Consider the following 12,460-nt stretch of genomic DNA (forward strand, 5'->3'; position numbering starts at 1 on the left):
CTGACCTACGGTTGCACCAATAATCTCCCAAACATCTATTCTTGTCCCACATCAAGAATAGAACTCTCTCACGAGTGTCAAACATCAACATGCAACACAACTAGGTCAACCTTGACCTAAGGTTGCACCGACAATCTCCCCAAGTCAAACATCAAAATACAACTCGAGTCACGTCAACTCGAATCGGGTCAACCAGGTCAACCTTGATCTAAGGTTGCACCAACAAAGACTAAGGGCTTGTTTACTATAAAAGAAGACAACCATAGAAAGAAAAGGTAGTGAAAAAATTTTAAAGGAGAAGTATTTTCCTTCCAATTGTTTCCTTTGATGAAAGAAAAGTAGAAAAAAAAATCAAAACTCTATTTGCCAAAGATAAAAAAAAAACTATAAATCTAAAATAGAATTAAAAAGAATTTTTTTTAATGAATTGTTTAGCGAGGATTTGGGCATAGATGAGCATTTCCTTATTTAATCAAAAGAACTACTAAAGAAGAAGATGACAATGAAGCTAATGTCTGATTTCTTGAAAGCAATTCCACTTCACTTTGTCAATAGTCAAGTTCTTCTTGGTTAAGGAAAACTAAGCCATCTTATTAGGCCGGAGAACTATAATGGCTATAAAAGAGGCCCCTCTTACTACTTCCATCATCCACATAATAAAGCAATCCTACAGATCACCAACTGAGGTAGATGGATTTACACTCGCACTATGTACAGTCCCGTGAGATAACTTGTTGAGTATTACTCATTCTTGCCTCAATTTGTCAACGTGAGTATAAAGAGACTGTGCACATTGAGATTACAGATTATGAGCCAAGACATTTTATAAAAAGAATTCACAATCTTCTTAGTAAAAAAAAAGAAAATGTACTTTTAGATGACAAATACATAATAAGTTGAAATGTTATTTTTGTACTAGAATAATACTATGTACCTTTATTCATTAAGATAATAATGATGTTGCTTTGTCTAAAGATCAATTTTTGCACAAATGTAGTCAGAGCCCAAAAAAATATGGTTATTACCTTCCAAATATTTGATTTCCAGACGTGTCAATGGCATCAACACTTAGAAGTGGAAAGAGAGAAAAGTCACATGGAACTGGAAAGAGAGAAGTTTAGTATCATGCAAAAATTATCAGAGATGTAAATATTGAGAAAAAGAATATAAGAAACTAACCTTGACAAGGTAAGGAAGGGAATGTCATATTTATATGAATAGGAAGTTTTTCTCCTCGCTTTACATCTACAGACATCTGCAGAAATACAGTAACTAAAATCAATGAGTAGAATAACATCAATTAGCAAAAAAAGCTGACTGTAAAACCAGATCTTCCAAAAAAAAGTCTATCCCAGTAGCATGAGTCACTCATATACTTCAAAAGTATAGATAATGCAAAAAAATAAAGATTTGTAAATTATTGGAGCTGGAAGAAATTACAAGAAAAATCACTTTGGTATCAGTTGAATATTCAAATCAATTTAAACTGAAAATGTATGATATGTTGAGTGGCTCCATTGGTGAAAATCATGCTTTGAAAAGTTCGTATAAAAACAATTTCCAACAAACATCGCCCCTTCAAAAAGGCGAAGGGTAATATTATGGAACAGAAAGTTTTCAATATGAAAGTTGAGTGCTGGTAATACTTTTCATCCACAAATGTTTCAATGAAAAAGATATTTCCTCACATTCACTATTATCTCCCAATGGATTCCAACTCTAAACATAGTATAGACAAAATTCAGTCTAGCTCTGGCTAGAAAAAAATAAAAGAGAAAAGCATACTGTTTGTATAAGGCAAGTATCTAATATAAAATTCTCAACTTCAAAAGCCTCAGAATTTAATGAGAGAAAAGAATAAAATGTAAATTATATCCATGATCAGTTATGTGCCAACTATTTTAATGTAATTAAATGATAAGAACCACAGAAAACCATAATTTCAAGTAATATGGCTCACAAAAATCAATGTAAAGGTAAATGTATAGCATAAAGATAAAAAACTTTTTTTTTTTTTTTTTGCTGAAGCAATGGAAAGTAGAAGGAATTTTGTCATTTAACAGATGAACAAAAACTTCCAGATGATTCTTGCTCGAACTACCCCAGAAAAATAGAGAAGCAAACCTGATGCACAATAGTGGTAGTGAGGTAATATTGCATCTCGTGTACAAATAATGTAGACATTACGGTAAGACCCATAAAAACAGGACTACAATGTGAAGCGCGAGAAGAGTGAAGTTTTACAGAAAGCAACAATCTGCAAAGGAGTAAAACAATAGTAACGCGTTAAATATCAAATCCGTCTTCTTCTGTTGTCTGGCATCTAATTTCAACAAACGGGAAGCACAAAACGGTGTTTGATAGCTACATACCAATAGCCCCTGAATGGGTCTTCTGTAATAGGTGCTCCTCGGCGCGAGGAAATGCTTCAAAATTCCTCAAATATTAGAGCTTTTCCATCTTCGATGCTCGAATAGAAAACTTTCAGTCATACACCTCTGTTCACGATTAGGAAAAGGATGCTCAATGTTAAATATTTTTTACTTCAAATATACCCCACTCTTTCCTCCAGCCAAAGATGTACAAAATTAGCATCAATGACATCAGAACCCAGAAATCGGAACGAAGAAACCACCGAAGCCGCATGGGTTGATTGTCTTCAGATTCGAAGGAAAGAAGTGAGCAACTTGACGCCTCAAAAGTAGTCCAAAGGTTAAATGGATCAAAACCCTTGTCCGGGCATCAAAGAACCCGATGAAACAAGATTGAGATGCGAAACCAAATCAAGCAAGGAACGACCTGAAGATAAGGAGAAAAGGGAGAGAAAATGGGATTTGGATCCTATTCGATATACGCACCAGGGAGAGGTATGGCATTGATCGCCGCGAAAAGCCCCGCCCTCGTCTCTTCAATGATCCTAGCGAAGCTTGTGACAGAAGCGGGCGTGTGCATTTTCGTGGATAAAAAGAACAACAGTTTGCCGCCGCATCACCATTGATTAGTTGTATCAAAGGTGATTACACTCCGGGAGTTTGCATCAGTATTGATAAGGATACCGTAGACATGTGGTCAAGAAAACCATGGTTAAGTTAATCAACCGAATTTTCTAATAAAACTTGAACAAACTGAATTCTATTGGTTCTCAATTAATTCAGAACTCTTACTCACCTCTTCTCTAACCTAAAATGAATGACGATGTAAACAACGAATAATAGTAATAATAATAATAATAATAATAAAACGTTAATAAAGAAAAATAATTAGGTTTAGAAAAAATACTTGGATTATATTACATTCTTAATGGTGTCTATATCAGCTTCAATCCACAAAACAAAATCATCTCGACCACCATCCTTAACCAATTCAATAGAACTTGGAACAATTTAAGAAAATTGAATATTATGGCATATTGATTGACTGTGGCTAATCTAGTTCCAGCGAGAATGGATCTCATCTGACCTAATTTGAATTGCATCAACTCTGAATTGGATCAAACTCCACCCAGCTCAAGTTTGGTAGCGTTCCAATTCTAACATATGAATTCTCATTTCTAATCAGCTCGTCACCTACGGAATTTAAAAGTGAGGGAAGTGTAAGCTTTCGAAAGCAAACTACACTTCGTGCCAAAGATCGTGTCATGTGATTCCATCTTCAATACTAGCGTGCATAAGTAGCAGCATTGAGCATATCGGCCAAAATTGAAAACCTCCCATCAAACACGGATGATTCCTTCCCTTGCAAGATTGATGTAGCATTCATTTCTCGTCATTTATTTGTTCCTCTTCTGCAGTCGATAACTGACCAAAAGCCAAGAGGCTCATGTGCCTGCTTACGTCCATCATCATTGGCCGAACCGCCTGTCACACACCAATTGTTGGCATCAAGGAAGAGCAAAATTAAGGTATCGTTGAATAAATATCCAACGGTGAAACTGATTCTAACAATGTTAAACAAGTTATTCTATCAGTATCTATTGAACCTCCCACACCAGTACCCCAGTTATGGCATGGCAGTGGGTGATTTACATTTAGGTAAACCAGAATACTTTATCGTATTGATGCACAGGCACCTTTACGAAGATGTAGAAATCTAGAAACTATAAAATTGATCAAAATATAAGAGTATGACACTCATTTCCCAAATGCTCAACTTGATATGATATTCTGGATAAAACCATATGACGACTACACAGTAAATTTCCAAAGACACGCTATGCAAGATACTCGAGTTATAAATACAAAAACAAGGATGTCCGGATTCATAGACTTGAAAATGTTTATCCAAAGAGATGGATTTTGAGATGGGAACAATACACACCTTTTCCATGTCATTGCATACAGTAGGGTTCTCTCTCAGATACTGCAATGCCTTTTCCTTACCTTGGCCAAGCCTGATGAAACCACTAGTAAGATGTAACATACAGAATCAAACAGATAAGCAACTTCCATGAGTTTAATCACTATGGTTACATGAGACAACAGATCCTCGACTAAGGGACACAGACCTTAATTGTTGCTATCTGATATCTAAATTGAGCTTATCTGTAACTACATGGATATAAAATAAGAGATTCAAAGTTCTATACTTGAACCTTGAACGTGTTTGCATGCAGGATAGTGGAAAATACCAAACAAAATAAAGGTGAGCAGGAATACGTGTGGTGAACTGTTTGAGATGTCTATACTATTAGCTGAAGGCAAGTAGCTGACCTATTTTCTCCATAGCTATACCATGATCCTTTCTTGACAATAACATCCATCAACTCAGCACAATCCAAAAGGCAACCCTAAATTTCAAATCAGTGAGTCCAGAGAAAAAGCATTTCAATTCTGTAAAAAAAATAATAATAATACAAGCGAGAACATTTTGAACCAACCAATTTGCCAACTCCTTCACCAAATATGATTTCAAACTCAGCTTGTTTGTATGGTCTCGATACCTGAAGAAATGGAGACTCAACAAGTGATACACAAGAACAAGAAAAAATAGATATAATGGTTAATATATGTAATTATCGGGCGCTTACTTTTACTCAATCCAATAGTTTGAAACAAAGTTAACACAGTTTGACAATTACCAAATTTTATATTAGAAACCAAAGTTGTCAAAATGTATTCAATACTACGTTGAAAAAAATGTTGTTTATCATTTTTAAAGATGGTTTCTATCATTTTCAAAGATTTGGTGTGATAATAATGACTGCATTTGCTAAACATACTTTGCTTTTCTGCACTCTAACACGCACCCTAATTCCAATATCTTCATCTCCTTTTGCCTGAAAAAAAATACTAATGCAGTTATCCTAATTTATTAAAGAAGTCGAGCTAAAGAGAACTAGAAGTTAATCACTGAAGTCATTCGCTCACAGATTTGATCTTTCCAATAGGGCGTATCTCTAGACGAAGTGATGCAAAGAACTTCAGGGCAATCCCTCCGCTAGTGACTTCAGGGTTTCCATAGAACACCCCAATCTATCAAAGTGAATAGATGAGAGTTCAGTAAAAGGAAGAAAGGTGATGCAGCAGGCAAGGAAGAAAATTTATGAAATACCTTGTATCTTATCTGATTTAGAAAAATCAGAGTACAACCAGCTTTTGAGGCATTTCCTGACATTTTACGCAATGCTTGGCTCATTAGACGGGCCTGTAAACCAATTTGTTGCATCCCAATCTCGCCCTAGGCAAGTATTTCAGCTGTTGTTTAGTCTATATTGTCATTTAAACACCTGAGGCAAATAAAACAATGAAAAAAAATCTAAAAACTTACTTCAATTTCAGCCCTTGGAGTAAGAGCTGATACTGAATCAATGCAAATGAGATCTATTGCTCCAGATCTGCACATACGGTCCGCAACTGCCATAAAGTTATTAGTGGCAATTCACATTTAAGTGAAAACATGTGCCCATGTGGATTACTTAAAGCAACAAGATATTAGGTCAAGGAAATCAGTTAATCTAGCAGATGGTTTAGATGAAAACACAGAGCAACAATGATTCTTTAAGTTTTATAGTCAAGATCGATGGCTTCAAATTTCTTTAGAACATACAGGAAGTGTATTGCAAAGAACAATAACCTTGATAGCTGTTAATCGACTGTCTCTAATTTGCAAAGACACAGGAACTCACAAAAATAAATTGTTACTAAGGTGAACAAAGTTCCTTCTTCAGCATCATTATACTTATGAAATCTAAGTAGAACACTAATATTGGTGACTTTTAAAAGTCAATAACAAATAATAGTATAAATGGGGGAAAAAAACTTAGACATAAAAATATTATCCGAGTGAAACAAAAATTACTTTCTAATGCCATTTCCCCATTGTCAGGTTGGCAGACAATCAAATTTTCTATGTCGACTCCCAATGCCCTGGAATAAGCAGGATCAAAAGCATGCTCTGCATCAACAAGCATGGCATTGCCTCCCAATTTCTGCATAGTTGATTCAGTAATATACCTTGTGTTAAAAAATGTGTCACCTTGTGCTACAAACATTTATCATTTCTAAAGAAACAATACTAAACTTTTAAATCTATACCTGTATTTCTGCAATTGCATGTAGAGCTAGCGTAGTCTTCCCACTGCTTTCTGGACCAAATATCTGTTGATTCAGAAAAGAAAGACAATTTATAATTTCACAAATCACAAAAATTCTAGAGCTATGCAATTCTTTAAGCATAGATAGAGAGATCCTTTTGTTTGCCTTGATTGCTTATCTGAAATTATAACATAAAAATTTATGATTTACAAATTTATCAAATTAAAAAACTAAATAATTTTTCTTTCTAGGCAAATCTATAAAATGCTGAATTTCAGTTTCAATCTTTTTTTAATAAAATTTCGAATTAACTGTTACAAGAAGAACAAATGAACTTCAATCGTAGCAGATTTCCAAAGTCTGGAACTCATATCCATGAAATGTGTCACAAGAGAATGGTCAGAAGTTCTTGTTTTCTGCCTTGGCACATTTCTACAGTGAGACATCAGAATAGTTTGGCATTATATTTTCTGTGACATTTGGACCTCTCAAATGCATACAAGGCACACCAGTGTTTTCAACTTTCAACAAGAGGAAAGGATCAGATTTTGAGAAACCAGAAGAACTTGGAATAAGGTTGCAAATTTCATGACACATGATAAGAATTTTTAAGACAAGCTTGTGTAGATTTACACGACATAGTATTATCCTTAGTTGCATTATGGGATAAATACTGCTAGGTATACCCACCAATTAGAATCCAACATGTGTTCCAAATAAGGAAGAGTTGGATAGGGAAGAACACAATCTATAACTCGCTCATCAACATGATGCAACTAGAGCATTACATATGCCAACCTATAAAGGGCATTACAGCTTGGCATGCATCCATGAGCCACAACAAGGGTGGCATCATAAGGGGGAAATTTTGCAAGAGAGAGACTTAAGCCTTCCACTCTATCTTGTGGTAGTGCTGGAAGCACTAGCTAATCAAATTTATATTTTTATATTGGCAAAGGTTCAAAGTTAGGGGTTATTGTGATCTAACGAGCTTAACTAAGTGTGCAGAAAAATCCTAGTTGAAGCTAGGCAAAGAAGTCCTAGTTAGGTGGACTGAACAGCAATCTTGGCAAATCGAGAACATCTTGGGGTTCACGTACACCAGGCAAAAGTCTAGGCCGATCGATGACGTCTAGAGGAAAGACACGAAGTCAAGATCGGATGTTGAGCAAAAGTTCAAACAAGTCAGGAGGACCGGATGAGCAGTAGATAAGGACATGTTCCCCGTTAAGGGAACAGTAGACGTCGGTCCGACCTAGGGTTGCAACGAAATCCAAAAGTCAGGACCGAGCAGTTCCAAGACTATTAATTACTTTATGTTTTCTTTCATTTATTATGCATGTTGTGCTAACTATGCAAGAAAGATGGTCAGAGTTAGGTTAGATCAAGCGCCCAAAGGTTCAAGCGACCATAACGGATCCAGGCGCCCGAAATGGCTCGAATCCAACTACGCGAGCAACTGAGTTGGCAAATCCTGGCTGGCTGACACACGTCAAACTCCAGGTGCCTAGAAGGGATCCAAGCGCCTAGAAGGAATAGAGGCGACTCGAATAGAGGTTCGCTGAGGTGCAGCCACGCCAGGAAACCAATTGGACAAGTGCCTGTGGATGGGTGAAACAACTTCCCTCGAATGCTTGTCCAACTTTTTTCAATGTGTGATACAAATATATGGAGGTGATTTCCCTGGGATGTTAGGAAGTCTTGATTGCATGCATTGGACCTGGAAAAATTATTCGAACGCGTGGAGGGCACAGTACACACGAGGCGATCATGGCTATCCAACAATTGTGCTTGAGGCGGTTGCATCTGCCAATTTATGAATATGGCATGCTTTTTTTTTTTGGAGTTGTTGGGTCTCACAATGACATCAATATGCTTAATGAATCACCTATTTTTAATGACATCTTGAAAGGAAATGCACCGGAGGTTAATTTTATTGTGAACGGTACACAATATACAAAAGGGTACTACTATCTAACAGATGATATATATCCGGAATTACCACTTTTGTCAAGAGTTTTTCCTACCCCGAATCCGAAAAGAATGATTTAAGGAAAGGCAATAGGCTACAAGAAAAGATGCCAAGCGAGCATTTGGGGAGTTGCAAGCTCGTTGGGCAATTATAAGAGGTCCATGGCAATATTGGTTTATGAATAAATGCAAATACATCATGTATACGTGCATTATTTTACACAATATGATTATGGAGGATGAAGGTCATGCAATATCGATTTGGGATCACGAAGAACATGATACTATCACAACGAATCATTGTTCCACCACTGAATTTGCTAAATACATTCGAACAAATTCTGAGTTACGTGATATTAAGGTGCATCATCAGCTTCGTCACGATTTGGTTGAGCATATCTAGGAAACATGTCGTCGTGATGAGTGAATGATTAATTTATCCATGAAATATTTAGTTATTTCAATTTTGAATTCGTGAAACATTTGTATTCGCATGTTGTATTATTTCTTTTAAAATTTGTCCGTCCTATATTGTAATGTTTATGTTTAAATAAAAATTAATATTAAAATAATTATATTAAATAATTATTAAAATATATAGATAAATATTAAGTAAAAATTATTTATGGATAAATGGTAGATGAAATATATTAAATTGAAGAATTGGAAAATATAATTAATTTTATTTAAATGAAAAGAAGGGGAGCCTTGGCGCAACAGTAAAGTTGTCGCTTTATAACCAAAAGGTCACGGGTTCGAATCCTGGAAATAGCCTCTTGCCAAAAAAGCAGGGTAAGGCTGTGTACGATGGATCCTTCCCCGGACCCCGCATGGCGGGAGCTTCGTGCACCAGGTTGCCCTTTTATTTAAATAAAAAATTAGATGTAAATTAATAAAATGATTGGTGGGACCTATAAATATTTGGTTGGTGAGATATTTGATTGCGGAATTAGGGATATTTGATTGGTGGGACCCATGAATATTTGGTTGGTGAAATATTTGACTGTGAGATTTGAAATTGAAATATTTGAATAGTGGAATATTTGATTGATGATGTGGAAGTGGGGACCACAACTATTTGAGAGAAATACATCCCCCTATTGTGGATGCTCTAAGGGAGAGCACTTTATGGAGTTATTCCAACCTCTTCACTCTATGAGTTGTCTGCAACTTTTTAATATCTACCTATTGAAACTCTCCCCATTCTGAAACCACATTATCCATAAATTTCACCTCATCCATAAAAGTCACTTCAGACAGGCAAATCTCCACCCATTCACCTCATAAGGAAAACCTTGCTACCTCATTAGGGAAACCAAATAACCTCATAAGAAAACTACTCCTATAAGAGGAACCTCACCTCACAAGGGACAGTTGTTGACTTCATAAGGGAAGCCACTCACCTCATAATGGAAAGCACCTCATTGAGTTATTTCAACCTCTTCACTCTACGAGTCATCTTCAACTTTTCAATATCTACTGAAGGCTCACCTCAGCTGAACCAGTTCATCTGAACTGCTCCTAGCTCATCAGAAGTGGATTAGTGAGGTAGTCGTGCCAAGAGCACTTAAATTGAGAGTCATCCTCCATATTAGACTTCCTACAACCAAATACCATATCCAAGTCTACATTCTTGAGCAATATTTTATTTGAATTTAACCAACTATCAGTAAACTTAAAGGTTCTATCATATTTATTTATTGTCAGTCACATAAGCAGCATGAAAATATTGAATTGAAAAGAATTGTAGGTCGATCCCATTTATTACAACTCTGCCTGCTTATTGTAGTTCAATCTTATCAAGGAAAAGAAATCCATGAGATCCATAACAAAGGGATGACTAGCTAAATATGGCAATACTATTTGGTTATTTTAGCAATGACTGTTATCAGAGACGAAATCAACCTTTAAACAAAAAATGAAAATTGGATTTTGAGCATGCACTTTGAATTTTCATCTGGAAGCTTGAGTGATAATATTATTCCATTCTTTTCTAGTAGTTTCTATGTTTTCTAAATTAAAGATAAATGCTCAAGTGTAAAGAACAAAGGTAAACTAGTATACCATGACCAATCACTATAGAGATAAATAATGAAAAAGGTTTACCTCTACAATTCGTCCTCTAGGAAGACCACCGCCTAGAGCAAAATCTAAAGTCAAACAACCACTTGGAAAAGTCTCTCTGCAGTAAAGATCAATCCTGTTAATTAAATTATCGAAATACCCAGCAGGCCTTTTACCTAAAACAAGTGAGATATATCAACAGTATACATACACTAAAGCACCACCAGAACTTCCTAATCTTGTAACACTTCCCTTGCCAAATGAACTGTTTATTTCATTCATTGCTGCTTCCAATGCCTTAAGCTGCAACATATAGAAACCAACTTATTGTCATGCCAGGTTGACTGTAGAAGAAATTATAATAGCTTAAATAAGGCAGCAAGAGCAGTTGATGTATCATAATTGAAGGAACAATGATACAACTTTGTGAAAGAAATGAAACTAATGGACAATGGTAAGTAAAACTCAATGTTTCAAATATTAGCCAATAACAATTCGAGCACATGCAGACTAGCACAAATCAATAGACCAATTAAGTTAATATCTTCTTATTTAGAGGTAATTCATGCACAACCTTCCTGCAATGTCAACTTTGGACAATTTAAGGTCAAAATACAGTGAGCATATATTTGAGTTCAGTTTTCCTTATGAGAAATGCACACACTTGATAGAGAAATAAAAAATTGGCTGAAATTAAACTCATTACTCTTGCCGACAGGAACTGATAATAGAAAACATATTAGCTACGAAACATTGTTGCACAAAGTAAGCCCGAATAGGAAAATATGTGTATATATATATATGGCAGAAAAAAACATGGTGACAGAATGCTTTATAAGAAGCTTGAATGAGAGAAGCATTTATCTGGACAGTCGTATCTTGGAGATTTGATGCTGTAGTTGCCCCCTTACATCTTAAACAAGTTGGCTTAGAAAAAATCCATGAAAAAGTAACTTAGAAACGACAATGAAGAACCCTAAGTTAAAACGGACGATAATATTCCAAAAACTAAGGGAAGACATTTATACTATATTTGAGCCGAAATTCTGTATTTACCCGGTCCAATGCACGGGGGTCAGAGTCGCCGGAAAGAGCACCGTTGCCCTTCAACTCGAATTCGCAACGAAGCTTCATAGATCTCCTTGTCAGAGCACATGGAATACGAGGTGAGATTCGCAAAAAAGGGGGAGGAAGGAGAGGGATTGCGAAAGGGGCAGAATGGGCTTTCAGGGGTGTGATGGAAATCATTCTCTGAGAAGGAAGGGAAGACGAACAGGAGAAAAGGATTGAAACTTTGGGTGAAATGGACTGAAACCGTGCGGCGAAGTCTCGTCACGTTTCCTGCTCGTGCCCGGAGAAATTTCGATGAGACGGAAACCTCGCTAATAGAATGCGGCGAAGGTTGGTCTCGATTCCTGCTAGTGCCTGGAGAAGTGTCGATGAGACGGAAACCTCGCGTGAGGCCGGAGGTGAGGAGGAGGACGTGGATTTGGGTGGAAGCAACGGCGGGAGGACTTTTATTCGTGTAGAAAGGAGAGACGGTTGGGTTTTAGGTTTTAGAGTTCCGGGTTCAGGCACACATGTCTATGATCGGAACTCGGAACTTGTGGTCTTCATGGCTAGTCATCCACGCCGGTCTTCGTCAAATGCTTTCGCTGTGAAGTCATCACTCTCTCAGTGGTGTACATTTTTTTTTGTGTGTGTTTTTTTAATCGATATATATAGTTCTTTCCAATCAATTAATTTGGGAGATAATAATTCGATCCCATATAAATTTTTCATGAATTATTGGATAAATTAAATAAACACGGATATCATCATGAGTAATTTAAGTACCACTAGTGTATTATATGCTCTTTGAGAAAATCAAACTTTCGTTACCATTGCATCGT

At 36.3% G+C, this 12,460-nt stretch overlaps 1 protein-coding gene across 1 annotated transcript; it reads right to left on the reverse strand.

Annotated features, from left to right (window-relative positions):
• Positions 1 to 503: 503 nt before the first annotated feature.
• On the reverse strand, positions 504 to 12,248 carry LOC121971272 (DNA repair protein recA homolog 1, chloroplastic-like). The gene is made up of 18 exons (XM_042522448.1): positions 11,625 to 12,248; positions 10,780 to 10,871; positions 10,611 to 10,686; positions 6,534 to 6,596; positions 6,298 to 6,427; positions 5,767 to 5,852; positions 5,551 to 5,676; positions 5,367 to 5,471; positions 5,219 to 5,275; positions 4,877 to 4,939; positions 4,710 to 4,786; positions 4,318 to 4,390; positions 2,859 to 3,857; positions 2,373 to 2,498; positions 2,125 to 2,257; positions 1,180 to 1,255; positions 1,026 to 1,101; positions 504 to 784 (listed from the first exon to the last, which is right to left on the reverse strand). The coding sequence occupies exons 1-13, from the start codon at positions 11,814 to 11,816 to the stop codon at positions 3,756 to 3,758; spliced, it is 1,242 nt and encodes a 413-aa protein (XP_042378382.1). The 5' UTR covers positions 11,817 to 12,248; the 3' UTR covers positions 504 to 784; positions 1,026 to 1,101; positions 1,180 to 1,255; positions 2,125 to 2,257; positions 2,373 to 2,498; positions 2,859 to 3,755.
• Positions 12,249 to 12,460: the final 212 nt, after the last annotated feature.

This window comes from Zingiber officinale, chromosome 4A, assembly GCF_018446385.1.
Source record: "Zingiber officinale cultivar Zhangliang chromosome 4A, Zo_v1.1, whole genome shotgun sequence".
Taxonomy (NCBI): Eukaryota; Viridiplantae; Streptophyta; class Magnoliopsida; order Zingiberales; family Zingiberaceae; genus Zingiber; species Zingiber officinale.

Coding starts and splice junctions, on each gene's coding strand:
- LOC121971272 (XM_042522448.1), bottom strand. CDS start 11,816: ATGATTTCCATCACACCCCTGAAAGCCCATTCTGCCCCTTTCGCAATC. Junction 6,597..10,610: donor CTAGAGGACGAATTGTAGAG/GTAAACCTTTTT, acceptor CTGAATCAACAG/ATATTTGGTCCAGAAAGCAG. Junction 4,787..4,876: donor GTGAAGGAGTTGGCAAATTG/GTTGGTTCAAAA, acceptor TTTGAAATTTAG/GGTTGCCTTTTGGATTGTGC.